At 49.1% G+C, this 24,531-nt stretch overlaps 1 protein-coding gene across 6 annotated transcripts in view; it reads left to right on the top strand.

Annotated features, from left to right (window-relative positions):
* The window catches only part of PEX5L (peroxisomal biogenesis factor 5 like), a 307,015-nt gene that overhangs the window by 259,038 nt on the left and 23,446 nt on the right, over positions 1-24,531 (top strand). For all 6 annotated transcript variants that reach the window (XM_060242567.1, XM_060242566.1, XM_060242563.1 and 3 more), the window contains one exon: positions 22,430-22,546. In XM_060242567.1, coding sequence (XP_060098550.1) covers positions 22,430-22,546 — 117 coding nt within the window. The remainder of the gene's footprint in view (positions 1-22,429; positions 22,547-24,531) is intronic.

The raw sequence follows: 24,531 nt of genomic DNA, 5'->3' as shown, positions 1-24,531 counted from the left end.
CCAGCGGAAGCTGGGTTCAAGTAGCCGCTCAGGTTGACTCAGCCTTCCATCCTTCCGAGGTTGGTAAAATGAGTACCCGAGCTTGCTGGGGGAAAAGTGTAGATGACTGGGAAAGGCAATGGCAAACCACCCTGTAAAAAGTCTGCTATGAAAACATCATCCCAGAGTCGAAAACAACTGGTGCTTGCCCAGGAGACTACCTTTACCTTTTTATAAAGTTCAGGCTGTAGAGGGAGTTACAGGCCATGATGCATTCAGACTGTCTATGTCTGGCACCCTAGGCAAGGCTAACTTCTGGCGCCCCCCACCCCTGCACATGGGGTGCCCAATTCAGCACCCCCCAGAAGGCCGGCACCCAAGCAATTGCTTCATTTGCCTAGGGGCAGGGCTGGTCCTGGATGCATTTCTAGCAGTGTCCTTGGAGATGCGGAGGGGCCTAGAAGAACGTGGGTGGTTCTTCTTGGCACTGATCAATCCCATCCTGCCTTCAAGGGGTCAGGGACTGGAGGAATGCCTGATCTGTCCAGGAAGGGCATGTCAGTCTCTCAGGCCAGTGGGTGCTCCAGGGTGGAGTTGCTAGCTTACAGGTGGGATCTGGAGATCTCTTGAAATTGCGGGTATTTCCAGACTACCAAGATCAGTTGCCCTGGAGGTACAGCTGCTATGGAGGGAGTGGACTCTACAGCATTGAGATACCCCACTGAAATCCCTTTCCTCCACAAACCCCACCCTCACTAGGTTCCACCCCCAAAGCTCCAGGTGTCAGCAAAGGGTTCATTGAAGTTTCAAAATAATCAGACTTGCCTTTTTTCCAAAGCTAAGTTTCATTTATTGATTACAACAATGTTACTCTCTACTAAGGGAGGATTGAAACTGATAACGGGTAGTTCCAACTCTTGACATTTATACATACACTTCAAAAGAATGGGCTTTAAACTAGTTCCCATAATAAAAGGCATTTGGCCCTGCAAGTAACTTCTTCCCATGCCGGCTTATCAGTTGTCGCGGACGGCCGGTCTCTCCCCCCTGGTGGTGTCCTTGCTTTGCTCAGGAGGCGCCAGCGAGGCGAGCTTGGCGTTTTTGCACATCAAAGGTTGTGCTGGCCTCCAGGGCCCTAGCACCTCCGTTCCCACCCTTCCTCCTTCTCTTGCAGGTCTCAGGTGTTAGTGGCACAATGGTTTATTTCAGCATAGGGTTAGTAAATGCAATACAGTAATAACTTCAATGAGACACTTCTGACACCAGGAATTTGACAATCCAGAGTTGTCAACCTTTGCTCCAGCTGACACCAGTGGGCCTGGAGGTCTCCCAGTCCTTTTTGGGGTTTACTTTGAAGTCTACGACCAGGCTCTGAAATTTGGGGCAAAATCTTGAACTTTCCCTTCTATGTGGTCAGCAAATGCAGATCCACCACCTTCACTAAAGGGTTTTTTTTTTTTTTGCCTATGGTGATTGCTGGTGAGGTTTTCAATGGAAGGGGAGCATTGAGAGGTGGTTTCCCCCACTGCTTGCCTCTGTATCGCAAGTCACGATCCTGGACTTCTTTGGTGGTTTCCCATCCAAATACTTAACCGAGTCTGATTCTTCTTTACTTCCAAGATCTGGCAAGGTTGGGCTAGCTCAGGCTATCCAAATCAAGGCAAAGTTAATAATGCTGCTCTGCTATTACACAGTTAGCTCCTTGCAGTGAGAACTTTTCTTTTTCTTACCTTACCTGTACTCATAATGCCCCTGTGTAAAGCGATGGTGCGGCCTCATTTGGAGAACTGTGTACAATTCTGGTCACCGCACCTCAAAAAAAATATTATAGCATTGGGGAAAAGTCCAGAAAAGGGCAACTAGAATGATTAAAGGGTTGAAACACTTTCCCTATTAAGAAAGGTTAAAATGCTTGGGGCTCTTTAGCTTGGAGAAATGTTGACTGTGGAGTGACATGATAGAGGTTTACAAGATTATGCATGGGATAGAGAAGGTAGAGAAAGAAGTACTTTTCTCCCTTTCTCACAATATGAGAACTTGTGGGCATTCAATGAAATTGCTGAGCAGTCAGATTAGAACTGATAAAAGGAAGTACTTCTTCACCCAAAGGGTGATTAACATGTGGCATTCACTGCCACAGGAGGTGGTGGTGGCTACGAGCATAGCCAGCTTCAAGAGTGTTGGACTGGATGGGCCATTGGCCTGATCCAACGAGGCTTCTCTTGTGTTCTTATGTACTCTGTGTAGATTCCTGAATTATAGTACTACATGAGTAGCAGGTATTACTGAAGTAAATTCCTCTGACATGCTTTGAACTCTTGCAATGAGCCATATATGGAGGACAGGGTTTTTTTTATTATTAATATTCAGTGAATACACAATCTCTTTTCAAATGCAAATGTTGTGGTAATGGGTGTATTTTAAGGTTTTCCTGTTGGTTTAGAGCATGGGGGAAACTTTTTCTCCAGCATGAATAAAAACTGAGCATCAGTGATGTATAAAACACTAGCTGCTCCACTGTTCAGTTACGAAACGTTCTGCCAGTGATGAAGAGACTCTTTTAAATAGCATCCCTGCTCTCAAATACGTTACCTAGAGAGATAATTAAAACAAGTTCGTATGTGGCGGGGGGAGCAGCTGTTAGCAGGGAATGTAATTTAAAGACCACTTTGCTAGAAGTGAAATCATTTCTTTCTACTTAATAGAGAAATTTGGACTGGGGTTAAAAAAAGAAGAACCTGTTGCAGATAATTGCTGGTATTTTTCCAGAGCATTTTTCTACCCAACGGTAGAGAAAGAAAATGTGCTAAATTGTAACTGCAGGAAAAGGAGGCTGGGATGGCTGATAATCTAAGGCAGATGGAAGTGAAAGGATTCCAGTACTGCAAATGAGGAGTTATCTCTTTTAAGGATCTTCTTATGGTACAGAGTTAACAATTTAGCAATTAAAAGAGCCGGTCTGAATTAAGCCTTTTGTGCCTTCACAGAAGGTGACATTTTGTGAAGAACACAGATCCAGAGAAGGTACTTTAATTTCCCCTCCCCTTCAGAAATGCAAACTTAACTGTGCCTCTGGGGCAAAAAAACCAGAAGAACAAAAGATCACAGAGATCCATCCTTCTATATAAAATAAAAACTGCAGGCTCCTGCAATCTCTGTTTGAATCAGGGGAAGAGAAGGGAGAATGGAGTTACCTTTCCATTTCTGTACTTCAAAGCCGGCTCCCCTGCTTTGCTATTGACATTTTAAATGATAAAAGTTGTGTCTTAAACAACAACAACAACACACTTCCTCTTTCTTTCAAATGCTAATGTCGATGCAAGGAGGCTAGAAGATAACAAAGTTGAGGGGCTATTGAAGAGTTAAATCCCTGGTCCCTTTCCTGCCTTGCCCCAGTGCAAACTTGAACCTGCAGGAGCTTGCAGTTTACATTTTATTGCCAAAATGCTGATATTCCTCTCAGCCTGACTCACAGGGAAGGACTGTGGCTGTGGTAGAGCCTCAGCTTTGCATGCAAAAGATCCCAGGTTCATTCCCCAGCATCTTCAGTTAAAAGGACCAGGTGGTAGGTGATACAAAAACCCCCTCTGCCTGAGACACTGGAGAGCCAGGCCGATTTCCCACTAGCCTTATGCCGCTCCCACTCTCCTCTTCTCCACAAGGCTGCTGCTGGATTTCGCACAAGCTGCCCCGGACCAGCGAGTTGCTTCGCCTCTCTTCAAGTTCCCTCCGCAGCAGGCAGGATCCTCTGAAAACCGGTTTCCGTCTGCCGTGGAGGAAATTTGAAAAGGGGCGGGACAACTTGTCCGCTCAGGACAGCTTGTGAGAAATCCAGCAGCAGCCCCGCAGGGAAAAGGAACAGTGAGACCGGAACAAGGTGAGTGGGGAATCGGTCCCACTGTCAGTCTGAGTGGACGATACTGGCCTTGATGGACCAAGGGTCTGGTTCACTGTAAGGCAGCTTCACATATACAGGAGAATGAAGATGAAAGCTGGTAGATTGAACTGTAGTGCTTCTAGCTTTACATGGTGGGTTCCAGTTTACAGGGCTTTTTTGTAGCAGGAACTCCTTTGCCTATTAGGCCGCACCCCCTGGTGTAGCCAATCCTCCAAGAGCTTGCAGGGCTCTTAGTACAGGGCCTGCTGTAAACTCCAGGAGGATTTGGCTACGTTAGATGCGTGGCCTAATATGCAAAGGGGTTCCTGCTACAAAAAACAGCCCTGCCAGTTTTGAATGTCTGATCACGTAAAGTCCTCCAAGCAAACAGAAAATTAGCCCAACAGCTCAAGAGGCCCCACTCTGGTTTTTGTGTTCTGTGCTGGTTTTCTGATTACAGATTTCCAGCCTGGGATGCATTCCAGAACAGGATCCTCGCCCTGCCCTTTGATGTGGGCGCAGTCTGTTTTTCTGCACACACCACCCTGCCATCTCATCCCTACTTCAGTTTCCAGCATGTGTGAACCAGACCCAAGTAGGTTCTAGGTAAAAGAAGGGAACTAATTTTTGTCCCTAATACTCGCATTGTTCCAGCTAGGCTTGGGGAGGGGCCACAAAGATCCAGTCTTGGGAACACACAGCAAAAGGACATCAAGTTAAACAAAATCCTGCCTGGGAACTGTTCTCAGTTAAAATATCCCGTGCCAGTCTGGGCTGACTGTACTTTGGACAGGGGCCACAGCTCAGCAAAACAGTCCGCTTGGCATGCAGAAGGTCCCATGTTCAACCCCTGGCATCTGCACTTAAAAGGGATGAGGTAGCTGGCCATGTGAAAGATCTCTACTTGAGACCCTGGAGAGCCATTACATGCCTGAGTAGACAATACAGACCTAGAGGGACCAGTGGTCTGATTCATTTTAAGGCAGCTTTGTGCCTCGTGTGTCATGACTCATGGTATTGGCTGGTATCTTTCAAACCCATCCTTGAATTGGGCCTGGTTCTAATTCAGAGCGTAGTCTCTTGCTGCTCACCAGAAATTGCATGGATTTTAGTCCAGCTAAAGGGGCAACGCAAAGCACGATGCAGCTACATAGGAAAGTTAGCAACAGAGTAATGCTGTAGTATGTATTTGTAAAAATCTGCATGCAAAACCTGTTGTTCTCTATAGAAAAATGAGGCAACCTACATTAGATCTCTGTAGATCTAATATAAGATCAGGCACCATCAAGGGTTCTTTTGGCAAAGTTACTAATCAGAAGGTAGATGTCAGAAGCCCCAGCACAAAGAACAAAGACATGAGAACAGTACAGGGATATAACAAAGTTCAGTAGCACTCAGAGAGCCAGTTTGGTGTAGTAGTTAAGTGTGCAGACTCTCATATGGAAGAACTGGGTTATTTATTTTACTTTAGGTTTATATCCCACCCACTCCGCAAGCGGACTCAGGGCGGCTAACAGTCATGTTAAAAACAACAATTTCAGTTGCAATTTTAAAAACGATATAACTTGAACAAATAACATTTTAAACTAAATATTTGGTGCTATATTTGGTGTTTGATTCCCCAGTCCTACACTTGCAGCTGCTGGAATAGCCTTGTGTCAGCCATAGCTCTTTTAGGAATTGTCCTTGAAAGGGCAGCTTCTGGGAGAGCTCTCTCAGCCCCATCTACCTCACAGGGTGTCTGTTGTGGGGGAAGAAGATAAAGGGGATTGAAAGCCACTCCAAGACTCTGATTCAGAGAGAAGAGCGGGGTATAAATCTATGGTCTTCTTCTTCTTTAAGACCAACAAAGTTTTATTGAGAATGTAAGCTTTCGTGTGGTAAAAGCACACTTGAGCAGTCAATGAAATGGGATAGAGTTAGCATATAGCTTCTGGGTAGTGATTAAGCATGCAAAATAGTACAAAGTTAGAATCCAATGGCAAAACAGTGAAATTGACAAATTGAAAGAATAACAGTTTTGTCTGGATAGTATAAGTTGTGTGGGAAAACAGCAAAAGGCCATAAACATGTTGGAATGGGAGAATGACGGTGAGAACGGCAGTAAATGTGGAGTCTGTTATATGTGTGCAAAGCTGAGGTCCACCCTAGATCTCATTGCATGCTGTGGTGGGAGAATCAGTTGCAGGATTTTTGAGTTTGGATCCAACTAGAGTACATTTACTGTGATGAAAATAGCCTATGGAGAATCTGACTTCTGTTGATATGTATGACCTCCACTGAAATGCTTGCAGAACGGTGTACCTTTAGAGATACACACTTTTCCATTGTCTCTATAGCAGTTTGTTTTTCTTACCAGCACAATGCAGTTTAGCTACAGTAAACCTTGCATCACTAAGAACAGGTGCTGCCTGAGAGATAAAGGGCTTTTGGGGTAAGGGAACATGCTCTAATGTGCCAGGCAAAATCATAAGTATAGAGGCCTCAAACCAGTCAGCAAGTTTCTTTCTTATACAAAAAGCAAAAATAGAATTTGGCTGTGATGGAATACAGCACGTTGAATTCCCCTAAAAGTAAATCGGAGGGCCCAGCAAAATGAGCATAAATGGGAATGTGCGGCTCTAAGAATTGTCAGATCCTGCCTGGAACTGAGAGTTTGCCTGTGTACTGTAACCACCCTGTGAAAAGCAGCCAAGTTTCAAGTTTATTTCAATTTATATCCCGCCCTTCCCACCGAAGTGGCTCAGGGTGGCTTACAGCATATAAAATCTAACAAAAATTTTGAATTTAAAACATCTTACACAGTGAAAACAGTAAAATAATAAAACATATAACAGCGGTCTATCAAACTACACTCAGTTTCCAATGCCAGTTAGTTATTGGCCAGCCGGAAGAGGGCTGTCTTACAGGCCCTGCGGAACTGGCCAAGGTCCCGCAGGGCCCTCACTTCTTCCGGCAGCTGGTTCCACCAGAAAGGAGCCGTTACAGAGAAGGCCCTGTCCCTGGTGGATTTCAGGCGGGCCTCCTTTGGCCCGGGGATAATAAGCAGATTTTGAGATCAGCCAGGCTGTCTGATGGTTTCGAATTCTGAAAGTCCTGTCCTGATAGGGAAAATAATATGTTTTGGGCAGGAAGATGGATTGTTATAGCCTGATCTTATCAGAGCCTGAAAGCTAAGCAGGGCCAGTGCTTGGAAGGGAGACAGACCACCATGAAAGGCACCACAGAGGCAGACAATGGCATTGATTTCCAACATTTTGCCAAGCTTATCTGTGATACTGTTCTAAATCTCCAAACAACAAAGGTTTGGAGCAACTGAATACCATCCATATTGGCCTGTTGAGCTCTAAGAACCTTCCATTATGCCTTCAGGTTGAAGGAGCTGGGCATGTTTAGCCTGGAGAGGAGGTGGCTGAGAGGTGATAAGATCACCATCTTCAAGTGCTTGAAGGGCTGTCATACTGGGGATGGTGTGGAATTGTTTTCTGTGGCCCCAGAAGGTAGGACCAGAACGAGTGGGTTGAGTTTCCAGCTCAACATTAGGAAGAACTTCCTGACAGAGCGGTTTCTCAGTGGAACAGGCTTCCTCGGGAGCTGGTGGGCTCTCCTTCCTTGGAGTTTTTTAAACAGAGGCTAGATGGCCATCTGACAGCAATGAAGATCCTGTGAACTTAGGGGGAGGTGTTTGTGAATTTCCTGCATTGTGCAGGGGGTTGGATTAGATGACCCTGGAGGTCCCTTCCAACTCTGTGATTCTATGATTCAGGCAGAAAATAGCTGTAGCTGAGGTTAGACTGACTGCATTGGAACCCATAGGACCCAGCTAGCCGAACCTCAGTTATGGGATTTTCTGGCGCTTCCCCGATCTATTAAATTCCTGCCCACTAGAGGAGAGGCTGGTGCCATCCCTGCCTTCTGGAATGAAGTCTCCTCCACCCCCGAAGGCCCTTGAATTGAAATTGGAACTACGCTTATTAAACTGGTCTTCCACTTTGCCCCTCTGCCACTATCTCTACCTCCTCTCCTCTCCTCTCCATTATCTTGCTCCATTCTCCTCCACCCTCCTGTAGCCACTTTCAGTTCCTCATTTCAGACACTCCCTTTTAAAGGAGGGACACGATAGAGGTTTATGAAATTATGCATGGGACAGAGAATGCTGACAAAGAGAACTTTTCCTCCCAAAATACTAGAGCTTGGGAGCATCCAATGAAGTTGATGGGTGGTAGGTTCACGATGAACAGAAGGAAATACTGCTTTATGCAGAGAGTGATTAAAATTTGGGATTTGCTGTCAGAAGACATAGTGATGGCCACAGGAATGAACACCTTTAAAAGGGGATTACATAGATAAATGGAGGACAAGTCTAATAATGGCTACTAGCCATGGGGACTGAGGGGAACCTCCACATTTAGAGGCAGTAATCCTCTTAATCCCAGATCCAGGAGGCAAACTCAGGGGAAAATCTAAGCCTCTGTGTCCTGTTGTTCGTTCTCCAGAGGAACTGGTTGACCTCTGTGCGAGACAGGATGCTGGACTAAATGGTGTGATCCAGCAGGACTCTTTGTATGCCCTTATTCTTTGAATGCCGAGTTGTAATGTTGACTGTGGTCTTGCTACATCACAGTGGCATGTTTCTGCTTAAGCTTTTTTTTAAAAAATTCTAGATTTTTCTGCAAAGCAGAGGGCTCTCATAGGTTTGCAGAAAAACCTTCCCTTTCTGTACCGGGCCATCGTATGGATTTTTTGATCCACGCATTAGTGCCAAGTTCGGAAGGCCGGGCAAGTGGACATCATTGTGGCAAATGAGATTCAATGTGCAAAGTAAAGCCCGCTGGAGTAAAAAAAATTCTAACTACAAGTATACATCAATGGGGTCCAAACTGGCAGTAACTGACCAGGAGAGAGATCTTGGTGTCATAAGAACGTTAGAGAAGCCATGTTGGATCAGGCCAATGGCCCATCCAGTCCAACACTGTCATGGTAGATAACTCACTGAAGATGTCAACTCACTGTGCGACTGCAAATTGAAAAGGCAAATACTATCCTGGGGATTCTTAGAAAGGGGATTGAAAACGCATCAGCCAGTATCATCATGTTCCTGCATGAATGTATGGTGCACCCTCATTTGGAATACTGTGTACAGTTCTGCTCACCACACCTCAAAAAAAGATATTATAATGTTGGGGAAAGTGCAGAAAAGGGCAACTAAAATGATTAAAGGGATGGTATACTTGCCTGCTGAAGAAAGGTTAAAGCGGTTAGGGCTCTTTGGCTTGAAGAAATGATGATTGAGGAGTGACATGATAGAAGTTGACAAAATTACACATGGGATAGAGAAGGCAGAGAAAGAAGTACTTTTCTCCTTTTCTCAGAATACAAACATTTGTGGGCACTAAATGAAGTTAATGAGCAGAAGGCTTAGAACAGATAAAATAAGTACTTCTTCCCCCAAAGAGTAATTAACACATGTGCTGCCAAAAGGGATAGCGGCTACAACTATAGACAGCTTCAAGAGCGGATTGGATAAACATATGGGGCAGAGAGGTCCATGAGTGGCTATTAGCCACAAGGTACAGAGGGAACAGTATCTGGAGCAGTGATGCTCTGTACTCTTGGTGCTTGGGGGGGGGGGGACAGTGGGAGGGCTTCTGGAGTTCTGACCCTGCTGGTGGGCCTCCTGGTGGTACCTGAGTTGTGGCCACTGTGTGACAGAGAGTGCTGGACTAGATGGGCTATTGGCCTGGTCCAAGATGGCTTCTCATGTTCTTAGTTTAGCTATATGGATAAAAATCAGGAAAATTCTTTAACCACCCTTTAAAAACACAATCTGAGTGGTTTAAATACATTGATGGGCAAGAACTTAATGACCTGGAGTATAAGGGCCTTTCCAGGCCTCTGGAAGAAGGGCTCCCTCTTTCCCATGTGTAGAACGAAGGCCATTGGAGGATCTTTGCTGAATCAGCACAGTGCTTCTGTTGTCGGTGCCGGGCATGCCAAACTTTAATTAGCAGTATTTAATTTTAAGAACTCACAGTGCTGATGGATTATTCCTGGAGCTTCAGTGGAAGATTTAGCACAATCCTGTTTATGATTCAGCTTTGGGAGAGAAATTGCAAGCAGGAGATGGAGAACACAGCAAATGAGAGTCAATAATCTGACATTGCTCCCAGATGTGCCCACAGAAAATTGCACTGCTTGGACTTTATTTGGAGGGAAGCTCACAGAGCAGGGACTGGTTTCCTTTTGCCAGTTCTGACAAATTTCCTGCGAGGGCTGTTATAGAACTGTAAATTCAAAGGGAGGGCTGTTATAGAGCCGTAAATTCAAACAGAATAACGTTCACTATTGTGTAAGATAAAATCAAGATCAAGTGAGTCTGTTTTTGTTTGACACTTGGAACTGAGCAGCCCCTGAATCTCAGGTTCTTGGCGTAAGGGGCAAAGTCCTTCTTGCATAAGACTAGAATGAAAGAAGAGCCCTGATGAATCTTACGAACATATGAAACTGCCTTATACTGAACCAGACCCTCAGTCCATCAAAGTCAGTATTGTCTACTCAGACTGGCAGCGGCTCTCCTGGGTCTCAAGCAGAGGTTTTTCACACCTGGACCCTTTTTTGTTGGAGATGCTGGGAATTGAACCTGGGACCTTCTGCTTACCAAGCAGATGCTCTACCACTGAGCCACTGTCCCTCCCTGTTCCAGTGTCCTGTTTTGCACAGTGGGCAACCAAAACGTGGCTTATAGGCCAAGGCCTCCACCCATGGCATCACTTGATGAGCTGCCTTATACTGAATCAGAACCTTAACATAAGAACATAAGAGAAGCCATGTTAGATCAGGCCAATGGCCCATCCAGTCCAACATTCTGTGTCACACAGCGGTCCATCAAAGTCAGTATTGTTTACTCAGACCCACAGCAGCTCTCCGGGGTCTCAGACAGAGGTCTTTCACATCACCTCCTAGTTGGTGTTTTAAACTGGAGATGTCAGGGATTGAACCCAGGATCTTCCGCATGCTAAGCAGATTCTCTACCACTTAGCCATGGTCCTTCCCCATCCAAGAACTGGTATTCAGAAGCTGACTGCCTCTGGAGGTGGCCTTTAGTCATCATGGCTAATAGTCTTTGATTTATCAAGATGGGCAGCAGCTGTGTTGGTCTGAAGCCAGGGGTTTTTTTTGAGCAGGAACGCAGTTCCAGCTGGCTTGGCATCAGGGGGTGTGGTCTAATAGGCAAATGAGTTCCTGTTGGGCTTTTTCTACAGAAAAGCCCTGTGTGAAACAATGGTGATGTCAGGGGGTGTGGCCAAATATGACAATGAGTTCCTGCTGAGCTTTTCTCTACAAAAAATGCCCTGTCTGAAGCAATTGGCTAAGATCAAGTGTGTGAGTCCAGCAGCACCTTAAAGACCAACAGAATTGTATTCAAGGTGTGAGCTTTCTTGTGCCAAGCACACTTTGTCAGACAATGAAGTGGAACCAGAAGTATCAGGAAGGCATATAGAGGGTGGGTAGCAATCCAGTGTGCAAAACTGTGAAGATGTTTTAGACTTTAAAAATCTATTGTCCATCCCTGGACCAAAGGAGGCTAGGTTGCGTTTGACGCGAGCTAGGGCCTTCTCGGTGGCAGCACCAGAATTGTGGAATGCTCTCCCGGACGTCATAAGGGCCCTGCGGGATCTTTCTACTTACTGCAGGGCCTGTAAGACCAAATTGTTTCAACAGGCCTTTGATATTTAACCGAGAGAGAGCTGCCACCTGACATCATATAGAGTACTTGGTGATCACTGTCTGAAAAAAAGAACCCGCCTATATTGTACATTGTAGCGATACAGCACCATGAAATGTTTTTTTTAAAAATTAAAATTGTAATTATGTTTTATTGGTTTTTAACTTATGAAAATGAATGTTGTGAGCCGCCCTGAGTCCGCCTGTGGAGAGGGAGGGATAGAAATTTAATGTAATAAAAATAATAATAATAACAGATTAAAAGAATAACAAGCTTGGTTTATGGCTGTCATCTGCTGGGATTCAAGGGTGTTGTGGGGGGAACAGCACAGGCAATAAACATGTCAGAATTGGAGACTGCTGTACCCCTAAATGTTGAGAGTCCTCATTAGGTTTCATCCATCTCCTCTCAAGCAAGGAGACAAAATTTACAGCACCTTTTTGATTTGCTTATCCTCCATGGAACGGACACATTTTATTAGCAGCTGGTTTCTTCCCCCTGCCCAGCAATCTAGGGGTGGCTGTCTGTTGTCCTGGAAAGCCAGATTAGCTTTTACAGCACCTGCAGGTCCAACCTGTGATTGCTGGCACCATTTTAGAGGAAAATTGGCTCTTCAGATATACTATGAGGGCCTAATTGGCCCCTCAGCATGGTGGGACCAGCTTCTCTTGATGCCTTCGTGCCTTTTCAGACAGCCACCCCAATCAATATTGGGCCCTTGCGACATTTTTAAATGGCCGTATTTTTTCTCTAACCAGGTCAGACGCACAGCTGCAGGAACATCTAGCTTGGCCCTCTCAACCTGCCGCTTTGGCAGACCTTGAATACAAGAAATGCAGGGCTTGAGCATCAAGCTAGACATGACCTGAAAACCCATGTTTCTCTTTCCCTGCCTTTTGCCTGCTAAGGATTGCCCTCTGTAACGTACTCGACGCGGAGACGAGAGTAGGGCAACATTCTTTAATGGGAGCACGTTGCAAGAGAGAGAACACGCGGGCCGGGCCCCGCTTATGTACATTACCCGGTTCAGCCTCCTGTACAGGTCAGGCCAATCCTGGCCTGTTAAACTTCCCGCCGCGGATGTGGTAGGCGGGGATTCCGCGCCCCGCGCTAGAGATGCCTGGGATACCCAGCCGCCTCTGCGCGTGGGCGCGTATTTCAGCCAATACATTACACTCCTCCCCCCCTAGTTAACGAATATAGTCTTTAAGATACGCGGGCGGTCGGCTCTCCCTGGTGGACCGTCTGGGAAGGTCCTGTGGGGGGGCCGCTGCTTCCCTGGCGGGCACGTCTGGGGGTTGTGGTGCCGCCAGAGGCGGCGGGGTTGGTCCCTCGGGTCGGTCGGGCTCGGTGGGCCCCTGCACTTCGGGCGTCGGCCCTGCCGTCGTTGGGGGCGCGTCGTCTGGTCGGCCTCTGGTTGGCTCCGCCTCCTCTATGTCCGCCGGGTCCTCGGGCAGCGTCCGGCGGCGTAGCTGGTCGATGTGCCGCCGTAGGACCTGGCCCCCCTCGGTCGATATGTCGTAGTGGCGGGACCCCGTTACTCGTAACACTCTGCCCGCCACCCATTCGGGTCCCCTAGCGTAGTTCCGGGCATAAACTGGGTCGCCTGCGAAGAACCCCCTTGCCGCGTCCCGGACCTCGGGACTTCCGCTGGGGTCAGCGGTCCTGTCGGGGTGTAGTCGATCCAGCCGTGTTATGAGTTTGCGCCCCATGAGGAGCTCGGCCGGACTGACCCCGGTGGCCGGGTTGGGGGTGACCCGGTTATCGAAAAGGAACGCAGCTAGTCTGTGGTCCCAGTCTCCCTGAACGATGCGGCTTAAGGCTTCCTTGGTTGTGCGGACGATCCGCTCCGCCTGGCCGTTGGTGGCCGGGTGAAAGGGGGCGGAGCGAATGTGTTTAATCAGGTATCTATTGAGGAACCCTTGGAAGTCCGCCGATGTGAATGCTGTCCCGTTATCTGAGACTATGGTATCCGGAATACCGTGTGTGCACAAGACCCTGCGCAGCGCTTTGATGGCGGCGGCCGCTGAGGTGGGCCCTACGGGAATGACCTCCAGCCATTTGGAATAGGCGTCCACAATGATCATGAAGATTTGACCCTGGAATGGCCCCGCAAAATCGATGTGGAGCCTCGACCAGGGCTTCCGGGTGGACTCCCACCGTGTGGCGGGGGCGCTGGGGGGCTCAGGCCTTGACTCCTGACACGTTTGACACCTGCGCACCCACGTCTCAATCTCCCCGTCCATTCCCGGCCACCAGACGTAGCTCCTGGCTAATGCCTTCATTCGGACTATGCCGGGATGGGTCTCGTGGAGGGATTCCAGGACTCGCTTTTGCAGCGGAGGCGGGACCACCACCCTGCTTCCCCATAATAGGCACCCCTTGTGCGCGGCTAGTTCCTCCCTCCTGGTCGTGTATGGTTTGAATTCTTCCCCCATGTTCCCCTCCGGCCAGCCCCTCATCACCCAGTCGAGCACCCTCGCCAGTGTTTTGTGTTTCTGTGTTGCCTTGGCGACCTCCGCCACGTGGAGGGGCTGCTCCGGGAGGCTCTCTATCATCATGACCTGGTGTGCGGGGGCGGGGTCTGGGCCTACTTCTGGGAGCGGCAAGCGGCTGAGCGCGTCCGCATGGCCCATGGCCTTGCCTGCCCTGTGCACCAGTGTGTACGTGTAGGAGTTGAGGAATTGGTTCCACCTCAACACGCGCTGTGAGAGAATTTGGGGGGTTTGCCGGTCAGGGGCCAACAGGCCTAGGAGAGGCTTGTGGTCGGTGGCAATAGTGAACCTCCGCCCGTACAGATATTCGTGGAACTTGCGGACCCCCGCCACGATTGCCAGTGCCTCTTTGTCTATCTGCGCGTAATTGCGCTCGGCTGGAGTAAGCGTGCGGGAGTAGTATGCCACCGGGACCTCCCTCCCCTCCGGGAGTTGGTGCCCCAGGACTGCCCCCACTGCGTAGGGCGACGCATCGCACGCCAAGATGACGGGGAGACCCTCGTCAAAATGGTGGAGCACCGCATTAGATACTAGGATGTCCTTGACCGCCTGGAATGCGGCGGCTTGCCTTTTTCCCCACACCCACGGGGCCTTTTTGTCCAGTAACCTGTGGAGGGGCTCAGCGAGGGCTGCCTTGTGGGGGAGGAACGAATGATAAAAGTTCAGCACCCCCAAGAAGCTTTGGAGCTCCGCCTTGCAGGTGGGAGCCGGGGCCTGCAGGATGGCTCGAGTTTTTTCTTCCGTTGGGTGGATTCCCGCGGAGTCTACGGCGAAACCCAGGAACTCCACCCGTGGGACCCCCAGCAAGCATTTTTCCCGTTTGACCTTGAGCCCCGCTGTCTGGAACCGGCGGAGCACCTCTCTCAAGCGATTTCCGAACTCTTCGGGGCCGGGGGCGGCGATTAAAACGTTGTCGAAAAACGGCTGTACTCCGGGGATCCCTTTAAGGAGAGTGTCCATTATACTCTGAAAAATCCCCGGAGCGACGCTTACCCCGAACTGTAGCCTCTTCACCCGGAAGGCCCCCCTGTGTGTCACTATGGTTTGGGCTTCCGCCGTCTTGGCGTCTACTGGGAGCTGTTGGTAGGCCTGGGCCAGGTCCAGCTTCCCAAAGACCCTAGACCCCGCTAGAGCAGCCAGGACGTGGCTCACCACCGGCACTGGGTAGGGGTTGTCCTGTAGTGCCTTGTTTATCGTGCACTTATAGTCGGCACAGATTCGCACGTCCCCGTTTGGCTTGATTGGGGTTACTATGGGGGTCTCCCTGGGGGCGTAGTCCACCGGCTCCAGGACGCCGTGGGCCGTGAGGCGGTCTAGTTCCGCCTCTATCTTCGGTTTTAAGGCAAAAGGGACCCTCCTCGCCTTGAGCCGAATCGGCCTGACCGTGGGGTCTAGTGGTAGGGAAATTGCCGGCCCTTTGTAGCTCCCCAGGGACCCATCGAACACGTCCGGGAACTCTCGGCAAACCTCCCCGAACCCCTTGGGCGCTATGGTTTGCTCCACCCCCTCCACGCGGATTCCCAGGGGCTTGAACCATGCTAGTCCTAACAGGGTAGTCAGCTGTCGCTTCACCACCAAGATGTCCAGCGGGCCGCGGAAGGGCCCCCGCTCGACTTGCACCCGGGCCCACCCCGCGATTTGTACTGGGTTTCTCTGGAAGTCCCTGAGTATTAAGTCCGCCGGCCTGAGTTGCAGCCGCCGGCCGGGGCACAGCCCCCTCAGGGTGTCCTCGGCTATTATGGAAAGGGAGGACCCTGAGTCCACTTCCATTTGGCAGGGGCTTCCCTCTATGAGGACCGCCAGTTTGATTTTGCCGGGGCTGTTGAGGGGCAAGTTCAGTACCTGGGGGGTTGTTGAGTCCGCCGTGTGGAAGTCCGCCGACTCTTGGTGCGTGGTCGGCCTCCGGCGGTTGTCCTTAGCTCGGCAAGCCCGAGCAATGTGGCCGGTCTTCCCGCAGCTCCGGCAGTCCCAGGTCCGATACTGGCAGTTTCTTCTGTCGTGGGGGTCGCCACAGCTGGCGCACTTGGTTGCCGGGGCTCTCTCTGCCGCTGGTGGTCGCTCGGGCGCTCGCTGCCGTGGTGCCGCTCTGCTAGGTGGCCCCGCTGGGCGGCGCAGCTGGTGGGCCTCCCCCTCCTCCTGGCGGTCGTAGTCCGGCTCCTCGTGGTGGACGGCGTCCGTCCGTCCCTTGGAGAAGGTCCGGGCCGTCCGCTCGAACGCCACCGCTTCGCTGAAGGCGCTCTGGAGGGTGAGCTCCTCCTTGGCGAAGAGCTTCTGTTGGAGCCTCTCGTCGCGGAGGCCCCACGTGAATCGGTCGGCCAGGGTCTCTTCCAGTTGGGGAAAGTTGCAGCTCCCGGCGATTTTGCGGAGGGCTGCCAGATAGTCGGCGGCCGATTCTCCTACCGCCTGGTCCCTCCTGTGGAACAGGAACCGGCGGGCCACCCGTGACGGCTGAGGCGAGAAGTGGCCGGTGAGGAGCCTGATGATCTCCTCGTAGGACTTCTCCGTGAGGCGGGCGGGCGCCGAGAGACCCTTGGCGATCTCGAACGTGGCTGCCCCGCAAACGCTCAGGAGAACGTCCCTCTTTGTGCCGGCGTCGGTGATCTTGTTGGCCCTGAGGTAGAACTCGACCCTTTCCGAGTAGGACTCCCAGCCCTCTGGATTCGCTGGGTCGAAGGTCTCGATGGACCCGATGGTTCCGCTCTGGCTTGCCATGGCGGCGTCAGCGGTAGTGGCCGGTGGTTGCCCTAGATCTCCGTTGTAGCCGATGAGGCTAGAATCCCATCCTCGTCGCCACTGTAACGTACTCGACGCGGAGACGAGAGTAGGGCAACATTCTTTAATGGGAGCACTTGCAAGAGAGAGAACACGCGGGCCGGGCCCCGCTTATGTACATTACCCGGTTCAGCCTCCTGTACAGGTCAGGCCAATCCTGGCCTGTTAAACTTCCCGCCGCGGATGTGGTAGGCGGGGATTCCGCGTCCCGTGCTAGAGATGCCTGGGATACCCAGCCGCCTCTGCGCGTGGGCGCGTATTTCAGCCAATACATTACACCCTCTCTCCCGGTTGGTTTTCTCCCCCTGGAAGAGAAGATGCAGAGGGAAAGCAGCCGCTGAGGGAAATGAGTGCAGCAAAACAGAAGGTTTAAACAGCTGTTCACACACACACAGAGAGAGAAAAAGCTTTGTCCAGTCCCAGTTGCCGCTTTCCGTGGCTGATTTATCAGTTAAAGCGAGGAAAGAAAATGCTGAGGAAAAGAAACGTGGAACTTGATGTCACATCTGATTTAGCTCTCTGAGGAGCAGTCATGTCTGAGGAACCCTCAACTGCCTTTTACAACTGCCACTTCTCTCAAGGGAATTGAGGGGGAGGCTGCCACGCCTCCCTGGGCCCTTGTTCACTTTTTCTCCCCAATCCATAACCGTTCTAGCAGCTTCCCTTTTAGGCTGAAACGGGACCTCCCAGCACATCCAGGTTTCCAAGGACCGCCAGCATCTATAATCACTCTGCAGCTCATAATTACTTTTCCATTTCTCCCAGCAGCTGGCATCTTGACAATTGCCTGACACATTTAACCACAACTAGAATCTTTTTTTTTTGTAAAAATTTTTATTGTATTCTATACCACATATAACATAACCAAAAATTGAACATACCCACCACCACATTTAAAGGAACATATAGATAACTTACTAACATTTGTTACTTGTTCTATCTATCCAAATCTTAAATTTTCCACCCAATCATACACCCGTTTCCAAGTATCATTACATTCCGTTATATTACCATCTCTCAACCTCGTGGTTAAAAGGTCCATTTCTGCTGTCTCCAATCTCTCTCTCGGCTTGGCTTCGCGAACGAAGATTTAAGAAGGGTGCAATAGTCCACGTTTGCTGCAGGCTCGCTGGTGGCTGACAAGACCAATGTGGGACAGGCAGGTCCGGCCACAGCGGCTGCAGGGAAAAGTCTGATTTAGGGTTGGTCCTGTAGCAGTGCGATTCTTCCTCAATCTCCTTTTGTCCTCAAGACCAGCTATGCGTGTGTTCTCAAAGGAAGAGACAGCCTGGTGGATGGTGTGCCTCCATGCTTTGCGATCTGAGGCTAGGTCAGACCACTGGTGATGGTTGATGTGACAGGTGCTAAGGGATTTCTTCAAGGAGTCCTTGTACCTCTTCTTTGGTGCCCCTCTATTTCGATGGCCGGTGGAGAGTTCGCCATACAGGGCAATCTTGGGAAGGCGGTGGTTTTCCATCCTAGAAATATGCCCTGCCCAGCGCAGCTGCGTCTTCAACAGCAGTGCCTCGATGCTGGTAACCTCTGCCCGCTTGAGGACTTCAGTGTTGGTCACAAAGTCACTCCAGTGGATGTTGAGGATGGTGCGAAGGCAGCGCTGATGAAAGCGCTCAAGGAGTCGCAGGTGATGACGGTATAAAACCCACGATTCGGAGCCATAGATGAGGGTTGTCATCACAACCGCTTTGTAAACATTGATCTTTGTGCCTTTTTTCAGATGCTTGTTGCTCCACACTCTTTTGTGCAGTCGGCCAAATGCACGGTTTGCCTTTGCCAGCCTGTTGTCAATCTCCTTGTCGATCTTGGCATCTGAGGAGATGATGCACCCCAGGTAGCTGAACTGCTGGACTGTCTTCAGAACTGATTCACCCACAGTGATGCAGGGAGGGTGATAATCTTCCTGGGGTGCAGGCTGGTGGAGAACTTCTGTCTTCTTCAGACTAACTTCTAGGCCGAATAGCTTGGCAGCCTCTGCAAAGCAGGACGTCATATGCTGCAGAGCTGATACCGAGTGGGAGACGAGTGCAGCATCATCAGCAAACAGTAGCTCTCGGATGAGTTTTTTCATTGTCTTGGAGTGTGCCTTTAGTCGCCTCAGGTTGAACAGGCTGCCATCGGTGCGATAGCGGATGTAGACACCATCGTCCTCATCTAGATCTACTGCGGCTCTTTGAAGCATCATGCTAAAGAAGATCGTAAAGAGAGTTGGCGCGAGAACGCAGCCTTGCTTTACACCTATGCCTATTGGGAAGGGCTCCGAGAGGTCGTTGCAGTGTCTGACTTGGCCTCGCTGGTCTTCGTGTAGCTGGATGATCATGCTGAGGAACCTTGGGGGACATCCTAAACGTTCCAAGATTTGCCACAGGCCTTTCCTGCTAATGGTATCGAAAGCTTTGGTAAGGTCGACAAAAGTCACATACAGACCCTTGTTCTGTTCCCTGCATTTCTCTTGGAGCTGCCTGAGAACAAATACCATGTCGGTGGTGCTCCTGTTAGCTCTGAAGCCGCACTGGCTCTCTGGGAGGAGTTCTTCTGCAATGGTGGGCACCAGTCTGTTCAGGAGTATTCTGGCAAGGATTTTGCCTGCGATGGAGAGCAGGGTTATCCCCCAGTAGTTGGAGCAGTCTGACTTTTCCCCTTTGTTCTTGTATAGGGTGATGATGATTGCATCGCGAAAGTCCTGTGGTAATTTGCCTTGTCTCCAATAATTTAACTATAAATTCATTTCTCTTTGGGATATTATGTGTCTTCCAATATCTGGCATATAGGATTCTAGCTATAGTTAATATATGGAGCAAGATTTTTTTTTTTCTGATTTAGACACATCAATTTTGCAGACATTTAATAAGAACAGTTCGGGTAGGTGGGGGATTTGTTTTTTTTAATATCTTTTGTATCCATATGGATACTTGAGTCCAATATTTATTTTGCCCTATCACAGAGCCACCACAACTAGAATCTAGAGTTTTGCTTCTTCTGCCAGACAGCTCTGCATTGAGTAGGTTTGTGGAGGCTCTGAAACATTACCACATAAAATGCAGAGGTGAGAAGAAGCATTTATTTATGAAACAGGCCTTTGGGTAGAAGCAGACCGTTAAAATCACTTGAAAAAAGAGAACCCCTCAGTTAAAACCTTGGGTAAAAAGAAATGTTTGCCTAAAGGACTGTCAGACAGGAGCTGAGCCTCAAGGGGGAGGCTATTCCAAAGGCAGGGCACCACCACTGAAAAGGCACTGCTCTGGTCACCTGCTCTGGTCACCACTGAAAACGCCCTGCTCTGGTCATCTGCTCTGGTCTGCAATAGGGTTGCAACATCAGGTTGGGAAATTCCTGGAGGCTTGTGGGTAGAGCCTGGGGAGGACAGATGCACTGCCATAGAGCCCACCCTCCAGCCCTGCCATTTTCTCTAGGGGAAGTGATCTCTGTAGTCTGGACTTCAGAGGTAATTCCAGGAGAACTCCAGCCCCTACCTGGAGGTGTGCATCCTTAAAGGAAGAGAGGAATTATTGCCAGATGAAATCAGTAGCATTATTTTGACCTCCACTGCTTTAGAAGTCGCTCACCTTGAGGCATTTACCTCCCCTCCTAGCTTTTAAGTTTGCTGTGGGGCTTGTGTGTGTATTTTCCTTTCAATAAGGTGGTTGGAGTGAGAAATGGTGGTTTGTTTTGGTTAGAGCAGTGTTCCCCTGTGAGAATCTGCAGGCATTCATGTTTGATCAAGTTGTGTGTATTCTCTACATAAAGGAAATATTCTGTTAAACCCCAAAGAGTCAAAAATGGAGATCAATCAACGGGGAGCGATTATGAGCAGGAAGCGAGACAGTGAAAGGGTCGTGGAAAACATATCGTGTCTTGGGGTGCTGCTTTCCTCTGTAAAGTGGCTCCCTTAAAAAAATTAAAAATGCATCCAATGCAAGTAAAAACCAATGGGGAATCAGGTTTAAAATGGGAGATAAAAGAAATAAACCCATGGAATAAGAGACTATAAAACAGCAATTAGATGATTGGATAAAAAAAAATGGAAGAAGCACGATTGGACCACTGCTGCTGGTGGATAAGGAAGTTTTAGCCAGGTGCCAGAAAGTAGATAAACACCATGGGTGACTTACAGATTTATATGGAGAGGGTATTCCATACAAGGTATTCCCTACTGGGTCACCAGGAACTGACTGTGGCTTGACACAGTGCTTTCTGTCACCATTTCACAGACAAGACACCTCCAGTTTGGTGCAGTGATAAAGAATGGTGGACTCTAATCTGGAGAACCAGGTTTGAGTCCCCATTCCTCTACATGCAGCCAGCTGGGTGACCTTGGATCAGTCACAGTTCTTGAAAGAGCTGTTTTCTCAAGAGCAGTTCTCTCAGAGCTCTCTCAGCCCCAATGACCTCACAGGGTGTCTGTTGTAGGGGGAGGAAGGGAAGGAGATTGTAAGCTGCTCTACGATTCCAAGTGAAGGGTGGAATGTAAATCCAACTTCCTTCTCCATCCACGGTAGAATACACAGAGAAGCTCCAAGATTTGTTCCTTGGCATCTCCAGTTTCAGGAGCTTGAATAGTAAGGCAGGGTAAGAGCCACCTCTGTCTGAGGTTCTGGAGAGCTGCTGTACTAGCGCTAGTTAGCCTAGTGGTCTGACTCCGTATCAGGCACCTTTCTGTGTTCCTATAAACAGCTGTCTCTCTAGTTGCTCAGGATCTGCATCACCCCCTAGTTCCTGGGGAAAAGATCCTAAACATTTGTAAGCTGATGAGGGAGAAAGATGTCCTTCACGTAGCCTGTTCTCAAAGCTGCTTAGGGCATTGTTAGTCAATGCCTACAGCCTGAATAGCCCAGACTTTCTTGAGCTTTTTGGATCTTGAAAGCTAAGCAGGGTTGGCCCTGGTTAGCCCTTGGATGGGAGACCACCAACAAAGACCAGGTTTGCTATACAGAGCAAGGCAATGGTGAACCACCTCTGCTCAGCTCTTGCCTTGAAAACCCCATTAGGGGTCGCCATAAGTTGTTTGCAACTTCATTATTATCAGTGGTGGAATTCTAGCAGGAGCTCCTTTGCAGATTAGGCCACACGCCCCTGATGTAGCCAATCCTCCAAGAGCTTACAAGACTCTTTTTTTGTAAGCTCTTGGAGGATTGGCTACATCGGGGTGCGTGGCCTAATATGCAAAGGAGCTCCTGCTAGAATTCCACCACTGATTATTATTATACCTTGAATTGTGTAGGAAGCAAAAGATCTGCATTGGCAGTTCGTTTAGAATGGTGAAGGGTGCCAAAACTGAAATGTCTCAAGTAGTCACCTGTTGCACTCTAAACCAGTTGAAGTTGTTGAACAGTCTTCAAGCCCCGTCCCCACCATGTATCATGCAATACAGTAATCTAACTTGGATGTTACGAACCCATGGACAGCAAAGTAAGTATTTCTTTCCATCTTCATATGTGAATTAGAAGTGATCTGGCGCTCCAGACTGGCTATGTACAGTGATCAGCAAGAGCAATTTGAAACCTGGCTTTGTTCATTCTTTCTTCCATTTTCTTTTCTTCTCTTTTTGCTTTGTCTTCTCCCTAGTCAGACACAGAGTTTTGGGATAAGATGCAAGCAGAGTGGGAAGAAATGGCCCGCAGGAACTGGATTTCGGATGGCCAAGAAGCTCCAGGCCAGGTAGCTGTCTCCATCAACGAGAAGGTAAGGCAGGTGACGTTCTGGAGAAGGAGAGAGGGCTGTGGGCCCAGTGATGAGTTTGACGAGAGTGACGGGAGCTGGGAAGTTCAGTGTGTGGCTGTTGGGAATTAAGCAAGTCAGTGCAAGAATCTGACACTCGTGATTGCAAAGATAACCATGAACTTGTGGGGCAATGTGCAGTGGACACTTCAGTATTAGAGAGGTGCTGAGCAGGACCAATCACTGAAGTCTGGAAGCCAGAACACAGGCCTGCTTTATTTTTTTTACTTCATGGATGGAAAAGAGTAAGAGTCCAGTAGCATCTTAAAGACAAAGACCGATTCCCCACTAGCCTTATGCTGCTCTCACTCTCCTCTTTTCCGCGGGGCTTTTGTCAGATTTCATACTATCTGTCCCGGGGCTGCGACTAGCTCTGCCTCTTTCGCGCAGCAATCAAGATCCTCTAAAAACCAGTTTCTGTTTGCTGTGCGAAAAAGGCGAAGCGAGTTGCAGCCTCAGGGCAGATAGTGTGAAATCCGACGGAAGCCCCGCAGAGAAGAGGAGCGTGAGAGCGGCTTGAGGCTAGTGGGAATTCTTTCAACCAAAATTGACGGCAGGGCAGGAGCTTATGTGAGTCACTGCTTCAGATACAGCTTGTGAGTCCATCTTTCTTAGAGATTGGGAAAGTGGAGTGATTTCAGATGTCAAATGACATTAGCAGGCTAACTAAAACGTGCTCTGCCTTTCTCCCCTATGGGGACCCAAAGCAACTTATGTCATTCCCCTCTCCTCAGTTTTGTTCTCACAACAACAGGTAGGTTAGGCTGAGAGTGTGTGACTGGCCCACTGGTCACTCAGCAGTTTGAGAGCCAGATTGGTGTAGTGGTTGGGAGCGTGGGCTCTAATCTGAGAGAACCGGGTTGATTCCCCATGCCTCCACCTGCAGCCAGCTGGTGTGACCTTGGGTATGTCACAAGTTCTCTCTCAGAGCTGTTCTCTCGTGTTCTCTCAGCCCCACCCACCTCACAGGGTGTCTGTTGCGAGGTGGGGAAGGGAACAGGCATTGTAAGCCACTCTGAGACTCCGAGTGAAGGGCGGTGTATAAATCCAATATCTTCTTTTTTCCACTGCAGAGTGGGGATTTGGGGTTTCCCAGATCTTAGTCTGAGACTTCAACCCCTTAGCCACGCTCAGTCCACAAAAAGATGATAGAATGCCATTCTCATACAGAGTACTTTTCACCTATGAAGAGGAGACAGCCTTGCAGGGCAGGTCTTGCTGCCTTCTCTTTAGCCTTTGAAAGCAGAGTTAGGCTGGGGGAGACCAGCTGGCCCAAAGTCACTCAACCGACATCCTGGCTATTTGCGCGGAGCCTGTCTGACTCGGTCCTGGTGTAACCCTCTCTGACCACTACAACCATGCTCTCAAGGAGGATCCTTTTAAAATAATGCTTATATATTTAAAATAGATTTATGTACCTACCTTTTTCAGGACTGGAGGAGAGTAATAACCCGTTGAAAAACAGTACAGGAACAGTTGGATGGAAACATTAAAACAGCAGTTAGGAAAACATTAAAACCATAGCGTACGTTTTAATTTGTTAGCCACCTTGGCGGCCCTTGTGAAGGCATGACAGAAATTTTGTAACATATTTAAAAATCAGTCTACAAACACTTGCTGCCCCCTGTCATTCTGACTGCAGTTGAAACAGGTTGAGTCCAGAGTTCAGCATTTTGGGCTCAGGCAATAATTTTTCTCCCAAGCCTGTTTGCCAGGGATCCTGGAGGGTTTTTTGGTTTTTTTACATCTTTGGGTTTCACTGTGTGTGTGTGGAGGCAGGTATTTGTGAATTTCCTGCATTGCGCAGGGGGTTGGACTAGATGACCCTGGAGGTCTCTTCCAACTCTGTGATTCACCGTCAGTGGACTAAAGCTGGTGGAGGGACTTTCCTACCTTTCTCCTCTGGCTGCATACCCACAGTAATGCCAAAATTCTGTTCTTTTGGGTCA

The sequence above is a fragment of the Heteronotia binoei genome, chromosome 6, assembly GCF_032191835.1.
Source record: "Heteronotia binoei isolate CCM8104 ecotype False Entrance Well chromosome 6, APGP_CSIRO_Hbin_v1, whole genome shotgun sequence".
In the NCBI taxonomy this organism is placed as follows: domain Eukaryota; kingdom Metazoa; phylum Chordata; class Lepidosauria; order Squamata; family Gekkonidae; genus Heteronotia; species Heteronotia binoei.
The sequence above is the reverse complement of the archived record's forward strand: the minus strand, read 5'-3'. Positions and strand labels throughout refer to the sequence as shown.